General features: G+C 37.0%; 1 protein-coding gene across 1 annotated transcript in view; it reads left to right on the top strand.

Annotated features, from left to right (window-relative positions):
• Positions 1-20,469, top strand: part of LOC126913177 (uncharacterized) — a 514,788-nt gene that overhangs the window by 428,945 nt on the left and 65,374 nt on the right. Inside the window, exon 2 of the mRNA XM_050708765.1 lies at positions 1,086-1,417. Coding sequence (XP_050564722.1) covers positions 1,086-1,417 — 332 coding nt within the window. The remainder of the gene's footprint in view (positions 1-1,085; positions 1,418-20,469) is intronic.

Below are 20,469 nucleotides of genomic sequence, written 5' to 3'. Positions count from 1 at the left end.
TACCATTTGCCATGGACTGATCCAGTCTGCGCTGGAGCAGGGGGAGGCTCCTGAACACCTGCAGTACATCGATGACATCATTGTGTGGGGTGACACGGCAGAGGAAGTTTTCGAGAAAGGGAAGAAAATAGTCCAAATCCTTCTGAAGGCCGGTTTTGCCATAAAACAAAATAAAGTCAAAGGACCTGCACGAGAGATCCAGTTTTTAGGAATAAAATGGCAAGATGGACGTCGTCAAATCCCAATGGATGTGATCAACAAAATAACAGCTATGTCTCCACCAACTAGCAAAAAGGAAACACAAACTTTCCTAGGTGTCGTGGGGTTTTGGAGAATGCATATTCCAAATTACAGTCTGATTGTAAACCCGCTCTACCAAGTAACTCGTAAGAAGAATGCTTTTGAATGGGGCCCTGAGCAACGACAAGCCTTTGAACAAATTAAGCAGGAAATAGTTCATGCAGTAGCCCTTGGGCCAGTCCGAACAGGACCAGACGTAAAGAATGTGCTCTACACCGCAGCCGGGGAGAATGGTCCCACCTGGAGCCTCTGGCAGAAAGAACCTGGGGAAACTCGAGGTCGACCCCTGGGGTTTTGGAGTCGGGGATACAGAGGATCTGAGGCCCGCTATACTCCAACCGAAAAGGAGATATTGGCAGCATATGAGGGAGTTCGATCTGCTTCGGAAGTGATCGGTACTGAAGCGCAGCTCCTTCTGGCACCCCGACTGCCGGTACTGGGTTGGATGTTCAAAGGAAGGGTCCCCTCTACACATCATGCAACTGATGCTACATGGAGCAAGTGGGTTGCACTGATTACTCAGCGGGCTCGAATAGGAAACCCCAGTCGCCCAGGAATCCTGGAAGTGATTATGGACTGGCCAGAAGGCAAGTACTTTGGGATATCAGCAGAGGAGGAGGTGGTCCGTGCTGAAGAAGCCCCACTGTACAACAAGCTACCAGAAAATGAGAAGAAATACGCCCTGTTCACTGATGGGTCCTGTCGTATGGTGGGAAAGCATCGGAGATGGAAAGCTGCCGTATGGAGTCCTACACGACGAGTTGCAGAAGCTGCTGAGGGAGAAGGTGAATCGAGTCAGTTTGCAGAAGTGAAAGCTGTTCAGCTGGCCTTAGATATTGCTGAACGAGAAAAGTGGCCAGTTCTCTATCTCTACACTGATTCATGGATGGTAGCAAATGCCCTGTGGGGGTGGCTACAGCAATGGAAGCAGAACAACTGGGAACGCCGGGGCAAACCCATCTGGGCTGCTGCATTGTGGCAAGATATTGCTGCCCGGGTAGAGAACCTGGTTGTAAAGGTACGCCATGTAGATGCTCATGTGCCCAAGAATCGGGCTACTGAAGAACATCAAAACAACCAGCAGGTGGATCAGGCTGCTAAGATTGAAGTGGCTCAGGTGGACCTGGACTGGCAACATAAAGGTGAATTATTTATAGCCCGATGGGCCCATGACACCTCAGGCCATCAAGGTAGAGATGCAACATACAGATGGGCTCGTGACCGAGGGGTGGACCTGACCATGGACACTATAGCACAGGTTATTCATGATTGTGAAACATGTGCTGCAATTAAACAAGCCAAACGGTCAAAGCCTCTCTGGTATGGAGGACGATGGCTGAAATACAAATATGGAGAGGCCTGGCAGATTGATTACATCACACTCCCCCAAACCCGCAACGGCAAGCGCCACGTACTTACAATGGTGGAAGCAACCACCGGATGGCTGGAAACATATCCTGTGCCCCATGCCACCGCCCGGAACACTATCCTGGGCCTTGAAAAGCAAGTCCTATGGCGACATGGCACCCCAGAAAGAATTGAGTCAGACAATGGGACTCATTTCCGAAACAACCTTATAGACACTTGGGCCAAAGAACATGGTATTGAGTGGGTGTATCACATCCCTTATCATGCACCAGCCTCCGGGAAAGTTGAACGATACAATGGACTGTTAAAGACTACACTGAAAGCGATGGGTGCTGGGACATTCAAAAATTGGGAAACACATTTGGCAAAGGCCACCTGGTTAGTCAATACTAGAGGATCTGCCAACCGAGCTGGACCTGCCCAATCAAACCTGTTACGCACTGTAGAAGGGGGTAAAGTTCCTGTAGTGCACGTAAGAAACATGCTGGGTAAGACAGTCTGGGCTACTCCTGCCTCAGGAAAAGGCAAGCCCATTCGTGGGATTGCTTTTGCCCAGGGACCTGGATGCACTTGGTGGGTAATGCAAAAGAATGGGGAGGTTCGGTGTGTACCTCAAGGGGACCTAATACTGGGTGAGAATAGCCCATGAGTTGAATTGTAGTATGTTAATTATCATATAACACTGTATGTCATCACTACCATGGTTGCTATATATCATAGATGAAAATGGTGACTAATTAGAAGGTATTGGAAAGAGTGTAACCTGAGCATGACATAAATGGTATGGAATAAGGGGTGGATATCTGTCCTGGTTTCAGGTAGGACAGAGTTAATTTCCCTCCTAGTAGCTGGCAGGGTGCTATGTTTTGGATTAGGATGAGAAGAGCGCTGATAACATGCTGATGTTTTAATTGTTGTAGAGCAATGCTTACACCAAGCCAAGGACTTTTCAGCTTCTCGCTCTGTCCTGCTAGCGAGCAGGCTGGGGGTGCAGCAGGAGCTGGGAGGGGACAGACCCAGGACAGCTGACCCAAACTGGCCAAAGGGGTATTCCATACCATCTGACGTCATGCTGAACAATATATAGGGGTGGCTAGCCGGGGTGGGGGGGCCGGCTGCTCGGGGATAGGCTGGGCATCGGTCAACGGGTGGTGAGCAATTGCATTGTGCATCACTTTGTACACATTATTACTATTATTATTATTATTATTATTATTATTATTGTTATTATTTTCCCTGTCTTAATAAACTGTCCTTATCTCAACTCACAGGCTTCACTTTCCCGTTTCTCTCCCCCATCCCGGAGAGGGAGGGGGGAGGGTGAGCGAACGGCTGTGTGGTGTTTGGCTGCCAGCCGGGCTAAACCACAACAACTGCAAAGATGGATATACTCATAAAAGTGAACTTGAATAAGCTTGGAAATTCAGTACTAAGTAGTTCTTTTAGTAGGTAAGACTAAGGAAAAAGGAAATTTGTGAAAAGCTGTCAATTCCTCAGAAATAATATTGAGCAGAAAGTCAGAAAAAAAAATATAGAAAAGTTAGTAAGAAATCAGCTTGGCTAAACCATGAGTTCTCCATTGGCCTTAAATAAAAGAAGGAAATATTCAGAAACTGAATATTAGGACAGATTACTGATGACAAAAATAAAGCCTATGCATGGAAGAAAAACAAAAAACAAACAAACAAAAAAAAACACTAAAAGGTCAAGACACAAATGAGATGCAATTAGCAAAAGGCATAAGAATGACAAGAAATCACTTTCTAAGTAAAGAGGAAGACCAAAGAAAGCATTGTTCTGCTCTTAATCAAGAAGAAAAGTTATGCACAGATAACACAAAGAAGTCTGCAGCTTTTAATGACTTTTTTTGCATCAGTCTGCAGTAAAAACATCCATTAAGGAGAAGTGCCTAGCATAATTAATACCAGCAACAAAGAGGGAAGATCTCATCATGGAAAAGGAAAGACATAAGTTGCAGAGTACTTAGATAAGTTAAATCTATGTGATCTGATGAACTTCAACCTACGATACAGGTTGATGCAATTAAAGAACTCTTAGTGGTTATCTTTGAGAACTCTTGGAAAAATAGCTACTGTATTAAACACTTTGAAAGAAACTGTACATAACAGAAAAAAGAATCTGGAGAAGTTTGATTTTATTCCTCAGAATATATATATATATATGTTTAAAGCAAGCTACTTGTAAAAAGGGTGAAGAAAACAAGAAGAATGAGAGTCAATGTACATTTGTCAGGAACAAATTATATCAAAGCATTGCTTTCCTTTTCTGACCAGGAAATAGGCTTTTGAATAGGCGAGTATTAATAGATGTCACATGTAAGCTACAAAGCAAGGAGAAAGCAGTGCTACACAGGCCAATTCTGGAGTTTACAGTATTATATTACTCACAAAAGCTTGAAAAACAGGAATTCATGCATATATGATTTAGCTGCTATGCAAAAGAAAGCTAAATGTGAGGTACATGTATTACTTAAGAGCTACTTTACATATCCAGTAGAATCCTTGTATCTGTGACAAAGTGAGTAACCAAATCAAGCAGCTGAGTATGGACAAGAATCAAACTAAGATACACTTAGTCTGACTTACATCAGTCAAAGAAAATATATCACACAATGAAGAAACAAAAATTTGTCCATGCCATATAGGACGGTCAGAGTTAAAGGAAGATTGTATTGCCTGACATTAATAAAAATTCACTTTGTGTTGGTGGATGGATAAAAGATTGAACGAACTAAGAAATTCATGTTAGACACGAGTGAAATGACAATAACCAGGAGGGGAACACATGACAATATAATAGGAATAACCAAATATTTCAAAAGGAAAATTAAATTTGGCCAGGAAAACTGTTTCCTGAAAGGAGTATATTTGAAGTAGATTTTGAAACAGACAGCTGAGGCCAGCATCTAAACAATAACACCATTGATAGTTGAAAACGTCCAAGAGCCTATAGGTGGAGTGCATGAGCTTCCAAAGTACCTGGGTGGCCCAGATGTCACTGAATAGTCAGTGATATTCATTAGCCTCAAATTCAGAAAAGAATAGAAAACTTAAGACATCATGGTGACTTTAGATGCTATCTCATATGACATCCCCATAAGGAAACCACAGAAAAAGAGTAAAGAGAGAACTACTCTAATATTCAAACCGGACTGGATAATTTTGCTGGAGAAGAGCTGGTCCACTGATAAAAAGGTGTCTGCCTTGACTCTGATTCATTTCTGGGTTATCATTATATACCTGGATCCTGGAACAAACAGGAATACAGAAATAAGAGTAGATTAGATAGTGGAAGTACAAAATACAGGTATAACCAGCTGTACTGATGAACAGAACACATGAAGAATACACGGTTCTTAAACAAACAAACAAAAAACACACACACACACACAAAAAAAAAAAAAAAACACAAAACAAAACAAAACAAAAAAACAGGGATTAATCAGCTATTAGCTCTTATTCCTGGCTTTTAAAATACAGACAGAATGAAAATTTATAGGATTTATATGCAGTGCTGTCTCTCACAGCCTGCTGCATCCTTGCTTCCAGCCCAGTCAGTGAGTAAATCACAACAAATCATGCCTAACCACCTATGCTCCCTCTCCAACACCTCTGAAACTTTCCTGTCTGCTCCCTGTTCTCAGCAGCTCAGGTTCTCTTCCACTCTCAGACTCATACAGACTTCAAGCGACTTTCTCACTCCCTTCTTCTGCTTGCCACAGCATACAGTTTCCATGAGCATGCCAGACTCAGCTGCTCCCTGGGAAGTAGGCCTCTTCTGTCACCAGATATGTATCTGAGTTAATCCTTCTCCTGCAAGGCACATAACATGCAAAATAAGAAGACAAAGATACCATCTGTCCTGTTCTTGTAAGCACTCATCAGAAATAATCTGTTCTCCATTGCAGATATGGAGAAGAGAAGAAATAGTCTTAAATTTCAACAGGAAGGATTCAGGTTAGAGACAAGGCATTGGAACAGATAGTTTGGGAAAACTGGAGGCTTTCTCATCAAAAATACTTTTAAAAAGTGTTAGCCATTCACCTATCTGCAATGACATCAGTATAGTTCACCCACAGAGTATAAGCACAGGCAATAAGATCCCCTCTATTCTTTTAATCCAAACTTTATTCAAATGTATTTTGATATTGCATGACTTATCACATTGTTGATTTCAATGGATGTTAAAACTGGAGTTCAATTTTGCATATTCATCATTGCTGGGTGTTGTGGTTTAGCCCGGCTGGCAGCCAAACACCACACAGCCGTTCGCTCACCCTCCCCCCTCCCTCTCCGGGATGGGGGAGAGAAACGGGAAAGTGAAGCCTGTGAGTTGAGATAAGGACAGTTTATTAAGACAGAGAAAATAATAACAATAATAATAATAATAATAATAATAATAATAATAGTAATAATGTGTACAAAGTGATGCACAATGCAATTGCTCACCACCCGCTGACCGATGCCCAGCCTATCCCCGAGCAGCCGGCCCCCCCACCCCGGCTAGCCACCCCTATATATTGTTCAGCATGACGTCAGATGGTATGGAATACCCCTTTGGCCAGTTTGGGTCAGCTGTCCTGGGTCTGTCCCCTCCCAGCTCCTGCTGCACCCCCAGCCTGCTCGCTAGCAGGACAGAGCGAGAAGCTGAAAAGTCCTTGGCTTGGTGTAAGCATTGCTCTACAACAATTAAAACATCAGCATGTTATCAGCGCTCTTCTCATCCTAATCCAAAACATAGCACCCTGCCAGCTACTAGGAGGAAAATTAACTCTGTCCTACCTGAAACCAGGACACTGGGTGAACCTGAATATCACACAAATTTGGGAGTGACCTGAAAGTATACGAGCAAGAAAAAACTTCTTTAAAAATATGTATTGCTTGACTAAGAACTATATGAAACATAATGCTTTCAAAGAAGTTTTGCTTTGAAGTTTTGACTCTGCTTGACTCTTACACCCAGGGCTATGCCCTAAACTTGTTAAACCCAATGTGATATGGAACCACCAGTCTGTGTAGGATATTAGACAATGTTTAAATTCATTGCTTAAAGGATAGAGAAGAGGGAAAATGCAACGTCCACATTGGTTTTTCTTTGTGACAGGTATTTCTCTTCCTAAAGCTGAAAATGACGTGATTCAAAAATTAGATATTGGTGTAGTAGCCTTTGAAAGAATTAAGATTGTATTTAAGGTTTTTATATATTTGGACTAAATATATACTACTACTACTGGACAAAGATATATAGTCAAATAAGAAATCACTAAATTTCATACTATGAGAAGGCAGCTGAAAGATTTTGTTTTAACTTTTTCTAGAGAAACAATCTTTGAGTTCTGGTGTGTGTTTTTTCTATTTCCCCATTGCCTTTATTTTCAGCTGAGAACAGTAAAGGATACAAGGTGTTGAGCAGCAATTGAAATCTACCTTCAGCTATTTCATTATTAGTCAGTTGTCACCATTTCTTCTAAATGATACTTTTAACTTGTTCCTGAATTTATCCATTTTTTATCATTTATAGCAGGCTCAATGTTTAGAGGAAAAAACAAAAACAAAAACAAACAAACAAACAAACAAAATAATATTTTGGCATTCCTATGGCAGTTTTACTGCACCCTTCCATATGACATGCAATCTGTATTTTACATGAAGAAAAAATCACTGTTGTGTCCACAGTGCACTGGACTCGTTTTTCCACCGCAGGCACGTGGGTGGGTTCAATATATGTGTAAAGAATATTACAAACAAGGTTTGTGCCATCCACTTACTTCTCATTACACCCAGAATGACATTTGCGACACTTTTCAGAGGAAAAAAAAAAAAGAGGAAAAAAAAAAAAAGTAAAAGAATGATTATCAGATTGATAAACTACACTGTACAACTACAACACACAGGAAAGCAATCCTCTCGTCATATGCAAACCAGACTTGTATGCTGTTCAGACAGCAAATTTGACAATATCAGTTTAGGAACAGATGCAACAGAACTTTAAGTCCATACATGCATGGAAATTTAATATGTTGCTGGGCACGCCTGCATGACCTAGACGTATGGAGACTTCAGGATTTTTCACCTGCTTTGATGGAGGACTAGAAGTGAATGGAATGAAATTGGATCCCATTGTATTTACAGCTGTTTGCCACTTGCACAATTTGAATGTGTTTGGAAACAACTTGCAAAGAGACTCTTACATGGGCGCACAAAACAGCAGTAAGGTCAGCATTCATATTGCATTTTCAGGTTCCACCCAGGATAAGAGAGGGAACTGTTACCTGTGCAGGGCTGAAAGGAAGTTTTCTGAGAAGACAGTATGAAATGGAATAATATTTTGGTAAACTGGTAATTTTTTTTTTTTATGTGAACATGGGCCCAGTCTTATAGGGTAGGCACAGATGTCACAGTGACAGAATTACAACAAGGGGAAGGAAGTAGCTATAGCAAATTAGGCAGTGCACATAACTGAGTCTTTCCCAATCTCTCTCTGTTGTTCTTGAGTTCTTTCTCTGCTGTACAGAAGTGTCAAGCACTAAAATCCTCTTCTGGATGATTTTCTTGAAGTGGGGCTAAAATTATGTTTGAGAATTTTAGAAGGTCGTGGGACCACTCAGAAGCTCCCTTTAAATAGCAAATAAGTCAGGACATAGGCATGACCATCTCTGCTTTGGACTTTCACTCTGCTGCTAAATTTCCTTCAGATGGATACTGACTGTCATCCCAGTTGTAAAACTGTACATGAGCAGGTTCCTTATATCTCAATGTCTGTTGCACAGCTTATAATCTGTTGTTTCCTGGTATATGATTCCAGTAGAAGATACAGGTTCTATTTATACATCAATTTATCTAACCTTTGCTTCCACAGATGTCACTGAGAAAAAGGCAAGAGCAATGTTATAAAGAATTTATCTGTAGTAAAGTCCAGGAAATGATTTTTCACAGCAGGGAATGGGCAGTTTTGTGTTCTTTAAATCTTTCCAAAAGATTCATTAGGACATATGTTTAAATGTATGAGAGATTTGAGGCTGTACTTCAGCCTTTTTATTTCCTATATTAAACAATTTTAAAAGTTAATTTATCCAAATATACTAGATCCTGGAAAAAATATAATATCTCAAACTTATTCAACTGAGAAATGCCTATAGCTTCCTCAGCCACCCAGTGTGAAATAAATAAATAAATAAATAAATAAATAAAATTATTTATAGAAGTCACTAAATGCAACCTGGGTTCTCAGCAAGACTACTTCATACACGGTTCAATGGACTTTCTGGATTAGAAGGGTGTTCTGGTGTTCAGGTGCCTATTCCTTTATGAACTAAATTCTCATGTGTTTTTTGAGCTTATATAATGCTTGACAATTCTCAGGACATTGCCCCTGGGAAAGAGGAGAGAGCAGCTTCAGGGTAGGTATTTCTGGTTTATGCCAGTCACTATCACCCTGTAATATAACGCACCAGGATAATTCACACAACCTGGGGGTCACTCCTTCCTAATTGTCAAGCAGGAGTTCACCATGCAGGGATGGAAAGCTAGTTTTAGGCTATGTAGGTTATTCTTGCAGATGGCATACTGGTCCCTCCATCCTTATATGTTAATGAAAGAACCTTTTGATGGATAGAAAATAGGTGTGCTGAGCCACATGGCAGGAAGAACTGCATGTCAGGCATGATATGTGCACTCTTCAGACAGATATTTGAATTTTCAGGCTCTGCTTATACACCCAACAGCATTTCTTCTGTGCTACCATCTTAGATAATACCACAATTAAAATTCTAGTTTATTATTTTTAATGAAGAGATGGTAATTAGGATTCACAGTTAGATATCAGTTCATAGTGAAGCCCAAAGGCAAGACAAAGGCAATTCTGCTGTACTCTGGGAAAAAAAAGTACATTGCAGCAGGTCCTTCTCTGTAACACTGTGAAAAACCTCAGCAGACTGGCATGACCACAATGAGGAGAAGGAGAAATGTCAAAGCTTTGTTCATTTCTCCGTAGTATTCACAAAAGCAGAAGAAAAAATAGAGCAGTTCCTAGAGAGGCCTTCTCTCTGTCTGAAGAGAAGACCTCTAAGTAAAGTAGACAGGTATGAGACATAGGAATAATTCCTTTCATCCCATTTACTCCACAGCACTAATGCATAGGATTAACCAGTCTTTCACAAAACTAACAACCATGTTGCATACTACAGTCTTAACAGTCATTTACATTTGGACTGGAAATTGTTCACAATTTAAAGCTTACTAGAATTTTTAAACAATTTAAAGAGAATACTGACACAAAAATGAAAGTTATTTTTCATTATTTATAATAGTTCAATATTTACGATTTTTTTTTAATAATCATTTTTTGTTCAGATGCTGAAATAGATATTTCAAAGGGCCACATCCTGAGACAGAACAGATGTTTTGCTGAATTCACCCCAACATGATTTTTCAGATCAGAGGCTATTGTTAAACACAAAGTTAGGCTTGCCATTCTTCACATTCTCTGATGATTCATGGATAAAAGCATCACTTGTTTGGATCTCTTCTAAGACAGAATATCTTTAAAGGACTTTCACAGAGGCTACTTTGTGAAACTGGAACCTTCCCAAGATGCCTGATCTTGACTAATGGCCAAGATGAAGCTGTGCTTGAATTTCAAATGACTTCACAGCCTCCTCCTCAGCCTGCTTTAAGGGTCCACTCATGTAGTCTCTTTGCCCACAGAGTTCCCATCGATCTTAAAGAAATGACACATATAAGGAACTTAGATATTTTTTCCTGGATATACACAGGACCATTTCTCCTACTCCTACACAGTGTACCCATGAATAAGCACAACACATTAGCAATGCAGTGTAAAAGAAGTCTTTATCAAGTCATTTTCTTGTCTCAGATTGGAACATTTCCTCTTGCTCCATACAAAGATGACAAAGTAACAAGAAGCAAAGTGATGTCATATGATTTGCAGAGATTAATGGTACGATTGTTCTAAAATTATCCTACAGAAACACCACTCATCATATTAGAATTTCATCGGCAAGGTTTCTAAAGAAAATCCCATGGAGTCCTTTTATTTGATTCTTTTCATTATTATGATCCAAACTAGTATGTATTTGGATAAGACCAGATATCATGGGCACACCTTTATTAGTGGTTAAGTGTATCAAATGAATTATTCACTAGGAATATTTGCTCAAACCTAGTAAATATAACAGGAAACTGCTCCTTAAATCCTGCACCTTAGATCTTAGAAGTTCTTTCTCTGAATAAAAAGAAGACATGGAAATAAAGAGAACACAGTAAGATGAAATAAAACTAAAGACATAGAAATGATGATTTATCAGAAAGACAAAGAAAAATATACTTTTTATGTTGTGGTTATGTGAATAAATAATTCTTAAGCATGTTCTGGTTATGAACCAAATAATGGGTTAACAGTTGAATAAGAGCCAAATTCTATCAAAAATATCAAGTGATAATGACTTTCCATTGGGCTTACAGTACTTAATTGGGAATCTGTTTATCTAGAAATGTATCTCACACTTCCAGGAATAATAATTGTGCTGGTGGAAGGAATGAGGCTGTTAAGCTCCTTCACATTCTTGAGAGATGAGATTTTCTTTTGTTTTGTTTCTTCAGCTGAGGGTGTTAAAATAAGTCCATAGTCATTTGTAGAGAATAAAATTTGGTGTCACATGAGTACGGAAATATGTAAGTTTAACCAGACCCGCGTATTATCTTAGCTCTAAATTCTGTCTGCTAATTACATGCAAAAATTCTGTGTTGCAGAAGCTTTGTTGAGTTTACTATAAAGCTACAGTGATAACCAATGACACAAACTAAAGATTTGTATTGCAGGAGAAACTAATGCTAATAACTGAGAGGTGTTTGATTTTTCCTCTAAAAAGATGACTAATATTAACAGCAGAGCATTTGTTGCTATAGCAGAGGATCTGATTCTCTTTCATATTTTATCTAACAGAAGGTCAATATCTATAATTTTAGCATTTTTAGAACAATATATAGTTTTATAAGATCCACAGGTTAAATTCCTCTGAAATATTCCTTTCCTACTGAAGAAAAAAAAAAAAAAAAAAGCAAGACATTTACAAAGAGAGAGAAAAAAATGTATGAATATGAGAGAGAGATCACCGAATGCCTTTGGAGTTATTTCTATTTTTATGTTTCATGTTCAATGCCAGAGTAGCTTGGATCTTATATCCAAGAATATGTTACACTGTTCTTGCATTTTAAAACAAGCATTGCCCTGATTTGTAAAATAGGAGATCAGAAAGAATAATTAAATTAAGAAATGTCTTTTATAGTATGTGCAGGACTTTGTTCTGAGGAGGAATTTCTTGATATGCAACCTAATAGTTACAAAACAGTTATAAAACTGTTTGTGTCAACCTTGGATGATGATGTGATCTTGCTCTGTGTAAAACTCTCAAAGGTTCTCTCAAATTTACAGCCTCGGATTGTACACTACACTCTTAACGGTGTTCTGTCTGAAAGAAAATGTTTTGAGCTTAGACATTATTAAGTCAAAAAATATGTGAAAATTCTCTGTGTTTTTGCAACACTGCAGAAAAAAAGAAAAAAAAGTGATGAATCATAAGCTAATGATGGGAAAAATATGTTTTAACTGAACAAATGTTTTGGAGCCTAACAATAGGGACCTGCAATGGGAAAAAGAAAGGATGGACATGCTATAAAGGTGGAAAGAATATTAAGTAGAAGAAAACCTTCTACCTATCTTTAATTCAGATTCTCAAAAATGATGAAACTTCATCAACAAATTATAGTATTTTCATGACTCAGTGTTACAACTAAGGACTGAAGGAGTTTGGGATTGCAGAAAATTAACTAGTTCATAGTCTAGTGGTAGCCTTATGAAAAGCAGCAACACAGGTGACTTCCTTTTTTGCTATGTGAGGGATGAGTTGCTACAAAACAATACAGGTTTTCTTCAAAGGAATATGAGCAGATAGGAGAGCTAATATCATAAGTTGAAAAGCTACTTCACATCTGGGTATAACAAGAGTCCTGAAATCAGCCAGTGCATCTATTATCTGGTAAAAATAGAGCAGTATAACATTAATCACTTTCTTGGGATGTGATGAAGAGACTCTGCTGTCTCATGACACCTAACTTGTCAGAATCTATGTATTTGCTTTCAGAAACAGGAACAGAATATGACAAGGTTAGTTCCTAGAAGTTGGGTTATCTGGAAGCTGGAAACAGAAGGTGGATTTTGTATAACCTGATAGGTTCTGTTCAGATAAGAGGTTACATGTGGAAACAGATCATTAGTGTTGGATGAAGGCAATATTGTTGACATCCAGACAAAAACCTCTTACTAGCTTAGTGATTCATAGAACAAGAGTTGCAGTTCTAAAGGATGGGGAGGGAGCCACAATTTTAGAGTAGTGGATCTCTTCCCCCCCATTAACTAGAGGTAGTAAATCCTCATCAGTCAACAGACATTCAGTTTCATTAAAGGCTCTCCGTTACTATAATAAACAATTCAGTCAAAGATTTTTCCCACTGGAACAATAAAGCAGAATGTTATAGGAAAGAACAAAAACACAAACTGTAACTCCTCAGTGAATGTTAAGGAGAAAGGTTATGCAGAAACACAAAATCTGATAAACACATCAAATGTGTTAACATCCTAACACAAGAAGCTCTTTGCTGCCAAGTCTTCATTTACCTTACTTCTTCCCTCTGTTTCACACACGAGTTGAATGAAGTTTTTAATGATGGAAATGCCTGAAGAAGTGAAGTGGTACATAATGCTGTTCCAGCTATATGAAAGAATGTCTCTGAAGACCAAGCCAGCATTAATATGTGGTACGTATAAATCAAAAATAACGATATCCAAACTCTTCAGAAGGGGACTAGCAATCTTAATAGCATTGGACATTCCTTAAGGCAACATAAAATATACAAATCATGACTTTTTCATTAGTGAAGTATTTCCTCCCAAGGGCATCATAAAAGAAAGTTTATTACATTTGATTAGTGGGATGCAGAGGGAGACTCTTCCGAAATCTAATTTCTCTATAAAATGTACTTGATAAATAGTAATTTTTAAATCTTCCAAGCTGTCAATCCACACTGATTTTGTTTTCATAAAGGACTTAAGAGGGTTTGAATTTTCCTTGAACTAATAGCTCCTTTAAGGTCTTTGGAGAGTGAGGAGTGAATTTAACCAACTCCCAGTGTGATCTAAATGATGAACAACTTCTAGGACACCTGAGACAAGTGAACTTTCCCTCACTGCATGCCAGGTCTGATGTACAGCATCATCACTTTTGTGAAGTGAAATCCAGCTGCCAAGAGGCTATCCTGTAATTACTTGAAGTTCTGTAAAATAGTGGCTACTATTGCCTGCACAGATCTGGTAACTTTTGGCTGCTCATTTGTAGTCTTAGACTGTTCACAAAATTCTTGGCCATGTGGCAATTGTGCAGGAAAAGAAAAAAAGAAAGCAAAAGAGTTTCAGCTGCATTTTTTGTGGTTTTAATTAACAGAATTTTTGTTAAGCAGTTCAATGTTTGTAAATATTGGTTATCATCACTGTGTATTTCTTTCAAAATGTTTTTTCAGCTCAAGTGAGCTAACTTGAATCCTTCACCAGTGTTTTTTAAACTAATGCTGTAAAACTATGAAAAGTGTTATTTTCATTGACTAGAATTTATACAAGACATTTTTATTTCATCTTGAAGAATCAGAAAGAAAAAAAAAAAAAGTTAAGATGAAATCACTTTCCAGACAAAATTATGCCAATGGATCTTCTCATCAATTACAAACAATAAAATAAAACTCCTCTGTCTTTGCACAAAAATAAATAAATAAATAAATAAATAAATAAAAAAAAAATAAAAATAAAATAAATAAATAAATAAAAATAAATCTGTATTTGGTCACAACTGCAGATTCCCTCAAAGTATAACTAGATTGATGAATTTAAAACTCTAGTTTAAAAATATGAAAGATTTATACTGATCTTCTCTGGTACCATGGCACCATATGTACTTTTTCAAATAGTAAAAATCAACAGTATGATATTTTAAGTGCACTACATGAAATCTAACAGAATTGTTCACAGAACTTGCATGAAAGCAGAGTGACATACTGTGGGTGGTGGGAACTATAAGTATTTGCTGACTTCTAGAACTGTTTTTGCTGCTAAAGGAACCAAGCACGGAAATCTAAAAGTATTTATTGAAACCCCCCCAGCTCACATATTTATATAACATCAGTTTATTGATTTCATAAGAATTTCACAAAAAGGTGTCAAATATATTTTCGTGTATGCATGTGACAAAAGCTCCAATATCTTTATTCTAGGAAGCTCATGCTTCCCAAGCTCACTTTAAGTTTTCATTGTATTTAATGTCAGCTTTAATTTAATTTAATTTAAACACCAATATTCTGTCTCCCCATTAGTGACCACCCTAAATGTTTCATTTATCTTTGTTTGGGGGTTAATAAATTGCTGAAAGGAAACCACAACTAGTATAGAGTGTATGCAAATTTGTTATCTATAAGTTTTGCATGCTTCTAACTTCATTCCTTGATATTTCGGGAAACTGTGATCCAAGGAATGCCTTAAGATGTCCTGCATTTTTCCTGTGTCCTAATGTAATCCTGAAACTTCGGTGCTTAAACTTAAGTGATAGCAGTGGTCCTTGGGTGTCCAAGTGAAAGGCCAGGTAAAGCAGACACTTTGCAAAGCCATTTGGAAAAAAAGATTCCTCATGCTGGTAACTATCAGGGTTGGATTCAGTGACCTAGAGGGTGCTTGTCAATCCCTCAGCTAAACAGAGACACTGCAGTGTATTTTTCAAGATAATAAAATGTGAAATGTTCACCATATGAATTAAACAACTATCAGCTATTTTAATTTTACAGTTCACATTCTCTAACGTTGAGTTCAGAAATCCATGGCAATGCTAACTACTTGGGACATCAAATGCCATATTAAAAAGTACTTCATTCTTTCATAGTTCAACCGAGCAAGGAACCATGTAGACTAACTTAAATCCCTTTCCAACAGTTTACTACAGTTTTGATGTACTAACCTTTGTTCTGAGTTCTTTTTTTTTTTTTTTTTTTTTTTTCTGATTATTACAGTTGTCATAAGCTACTGCAGTAGTCCTTTTTCTTTGCCTTATTTCTGGGCTTTCAAATACCAGGTGCATATTAGATATATTTTTTAAAACTATTTTAGCTTCCTCAATATTTTTTACCCGTAGAAAAAAGATCAGTTCTCTTTTAGGTGTTTGCAAACACAAATAGGAAAGCTTTTTAACCATTATTTATTTTTTTATGTTATTATTACAATATTTTCTCAGTAAATAGTTGAAATATTTTCAGTGAAGAGAGCGCTTTTAGCAATACACATGAATATTAAAGGAAGAAACAGATTTAAAAGTGGAAGACAAGACTAAAATATGGACAAATAATTTGAATTGTATATCATTATGCAAAGATTCAGACTTTTTTCATTTTTTTCCTTTTTTTAAGACAGTATAGCTACTTAACTTCTATGTAGGCTGGTGTATATTTAGGTATTTGGAATATAGTCACTGGTGCATAGGAGAAGCACAGAATGGGGCTGAATAAAAAATGTCTTAAGGCTAGCATTGTTCAAAAGTACACATTTCTCCCTTAATAAAAGCCTTCCTGATAAACAACCACCCGATGTTTTACCAATGTGACTTCAGGATAACTAGGTTCAAGTACATCATATCTTCAAGAACAGTAAGGCAGAAAGCCCGCATTTGTTTATGCAAAACCACTTCCATACTCCTTGTACATCTTTACGTTGCCAGAAAAACTAAACAACTGACCAAGAAGACTTGTCAGTGCAAAAGACCACCCTGTGTGTTTAATGGTTTTGTTTTTCTGAATTCTATAAACCTGTAGAAATGTTCATTTCTGCATGGGTTTTCTTTAATTAATTGGCTGTTCTACAGGCCTGAAAACAGAGCTGATATCCAAGACACTCTGAATCCTAATTTTGGCTCTTGCAGACTGAATACCTTTGAGTAGGCTTGTTGAATTACAATGTTTAAAACAGGGCACATTATTTTCACAGGAACGTTATGGACACTACTAATGCTTATAACTATACTTTGAAGGCACATGATGCTGTAAGTTTGAGTTATTGTTGCCTAAAGCTTCTTTTATTTCTAGCTATTACACTTGCATTATATGTCTGTAGCTGGCTTGTCATACTTATTCGATGCATAAGCACAACAAATATGTTCCACCATCAGCTCAGACACAAATAGATGCATACTTTCATGGTTTTTAATCTGTTTGAAATTACAGGGAGCGTTATTATCATGTAATTACATTTAGCATTCTGGTTAGGCTGCATTACATTTCATGCTGAAATGCCTTACTTGGTTCACTCCAGTATAAGTATGGGCTGCTGTTGAGAGGATTGGTCTTGTACCAAGATTGTTGTTGTGTCTGTATTAGCAGTTATGCATGTAACAAGCCAGATGAATAAGCTAAATTATTAATTCTGAGAGAAGTCAGTTTCCTGACCTGAGTAGCTGTATAAATTGCTGCTGATCAGACACAGAAATGCCAGAAATGCCAGGCTAGAGGAAGAAGAAGAAAGGTGGGACTGTGCTTTTTGATAAAATTCAAATTTATGTTGAAAGTAAATAGATGTTCTTAGTGTAATCCCTCCTACAATTAAGTAGTGGGACACATTCCAAAACTGACCAGACCAACCTACTCAAATTACTCTGTCTTCATATTTGTATCTGCATATCTTATAAAATCTTGAAATTTCAAGTGCCTGTTGATGTTTTAGATTTTTTTCTGTCTGTGTACTATGTGTATATGATTACCACCTTGAATGAAGGAATGTCACATTTATGTATATGCCTTTTCTGGGATATTTGCAACCTAAATGACTGTATTGTCACATGTCTGTTTGTGCTTGTTCCCATATATATGTAAATATAAATTTTGTACCTTTCCTGACTATACTTCTGTGGTATTCATTGATCATTCCATGCAAAAGCTTTAAGAGAGATCTGTTTGACTGTGTAACCTGCTGTGCAAAACATAAGAGCTGTATAGACTCTTTAGGAAGTTTAGCAATTAAAAGCACAGTCCCCATATCGCATCTTACCTTCACCAAAAAAACAAAACAAAACAAAAAAAGCTTGTTACCACTTAGTAACAGTATCACTTACAGAAATCTAACATTAATACAGCACACACTTTCAAATACTTAAAACCAACACAGTAAATAAACTAATGATTTTCAATTAATCTTAGAAGTGCCCCATGCTGTTAATTGGACCAGTTAGTTTAGCACAATGCCATCAGGCAAGTACCTATTACACATGCCATTTCACATACTCAAAGTGCCATTGCTGAAGAAATTGTTTTATTTATATCACCTATCATAGCAATTCAAAAACAATTTCCTGAAGTATTTTACTTCTGGAACTTAAGAGAGTTCAAGATTGCTGTTATGTCTCCCAAATCCAGGTACTTTGAAATAGAAGAATACTTATACTGTTAGAGTTCTTCTGGCTTTCTTTTTTGGCTTTTTCCTTTAGAGGGATTTGGAGTTATTATTATTTATTTAAATAGGAAAGGATAATAAAATAATTAACCTTTTAAAAAGCTATTTTTTTCTTTTTTTTTTCTTTTTTTTGTGTGGAAGGTTTCTGTTACTTTTTGTGAGTTGCCTATTTAAAAATAGAATTTTACAATCTGGTTTCTCAAAATAAATAAATAAACAGTAGCGAGAGGAAGGTTTTTTTTGTTGTTGTTGTTTGTTTGTTTGTTTGTTTTCCATTTTTTTTTCTGTCTGTTAAAGCCAAGTCATACAGCACCTGACAGTATTGCTAATGATACTCATACTGTTTTTTTTCCCTTCTACGCTAGGATATGAAATAGTTCACCTAAGTTGACATTGAACAGGATAGGATTGAAAATGGTTTCAGACCAAAAGAAACAGCAGAAACATTACTTTGCATAGGCCTGATAAGCAGTAATATTGACCATGTAGTGAATTACACAAACCATAAACCTTTGAATGTAAAGCATAAAGAAGTATTAGAAAATATGTTCCTTAAAGTTCTTGATCCTCAGGAAAGTTGTATGAAAAAACATCAGAATTCCCTGGATAAGTATTTCCTTTTCAGTGTGGACAAGGAGTCTATTATATTGCCCTGAACTAACAAAAAAGAAACTTCCACCTCTGAAGTTTGCATGGCCACTTGTACCTTTTTTTTTTTTTCCCTTGGCTTTGTTTTGTTTTGTTTAATTTTCTTCTTTTCATCTGTTTCCCAGCATTTGTGAAAAAGAGTTAGCAAAGAGCTGCATGCCAGTTACCATTAACTTGGAAGCTGAATTTATTTCTAGAAAAGAACGCCATGTCTTATAGACAATATCAAGTCCACAATTTTGTTAATCAATGTATTCTACATTTCTTCAGTGTTGTACAGAGGCATGTGCAGAAGTTATGGTATATGTGATTGTGTTATAGCACTCTTTTATAGATAAATGACTCTTGTCTACACAATATTTGCAAACTACCCGGTTTTCTGTCAAAAAGACAGTTTTGAAACTTTTTTTTTCTTTTGTCATCTTTTAAAAAACTAACAGCTACATATTGCTTTTATCGTATATCTCTTTCACCATGTTGCTGATTTTTGACAGAAAACAAATCCTTTTTTTGTAGTAAGATCTTCAATGTTACATCAGATTTGTGAGAGAAACTATCAAAACAAAATTTGCTAAAATATGTTGATGGCGTATGGCATCATCTTAAATCCCTTATATAATGGATCTTGTAATTTTCATCTTGAAAACAAGAAGACCATAAACATCCTTTCACCAAAGCTGTAAATTCCCAAAGATTTGCCATCAAACTTTTAAGAATTATAGTACACTTCAATACACAGTTGTTACGTTTTAAAAAGAAAGCAGCTACTTATAATTACCTGAGAAATTCTTTTCAAATATTTATTCTAAAGCTTTGAACTGTTCAAGAGTCCCACACGTTTGTAACTAACTACAGTTAGTACCTCACTTATTAAATTTGTTCCAAAAGTAAAAGCAGGATGACCTTTTAGAAGTCCTAGGAACAGCCCATTTTCCTGCACTCTGGCAAGACTGGTTTTCTTCCAACTTGCCAGAAAGTAAAGTATTCATTCTAATGGCTGGGTGAGTGAACAGTGTTGAACTCTATTCAGATCTGTGATAAAAGATAACATAAAAAAGAAATATCTTCATGGCATTTTACCTTAAAAGTATTGCAACTATCTCTTTTAAGTACTATGTAACTAGTACCAAACCTCATCTTTTCTACACAAGTCAAACGGAATCTGAAGTGGAGTTTGAAATTTCTCTTAATAAATCTATTTTAGTAGTGCCTGTCAGCCTGTCTCCCAAAATATTAATTCCTTCTGCTTCTTAAGAGACTTTTCCATACAGTCCATATTACTTTTTCTTTCTTTTTTTCCCTCACTTCATTCACTGTTCTTAGAAACAGTGTATTTAGATCTGAAGTTATGTGTCATTTTTTCCTTCTTCCTTACCCCCTCTTCTGGTCAAGGCCTTGATCTTCAGCTGAAAAAAAAAAAATTACATATATATTTTTCATTTCTCACTTCTCCCTTGCAGACAGTGGAAAAAATATTTATACATATGTACTTAAAATGGTTGCAATGATTTTTACATCTGGGTCTAAGATACCATCATGAGTCTTCCAGTTGACACAAAGCCTTTCATATATAAACAAAATCAT

Source organism: Cygnus atratus, chromosome 2, assembly GCF_013377495.2.
Source record: "Cygnus atratus isolate AKBS03 ecotype Queensland, Australia chromosome 2, CAtr_DNAZoo_HiC_assembly, whole genome shotgun sequence".
In the NCBI taxonomy this organism is placed as follows: Eukaryota; Metazoa; Chordata; class Aves; order Anseriformes; family Anatidae; genus Cygnus; species Cygnus atratus.
Note: the sequence above shows the minus strand (reverse complement) of the source record. Positions and strands in the feature narration are given on the sequence as shown.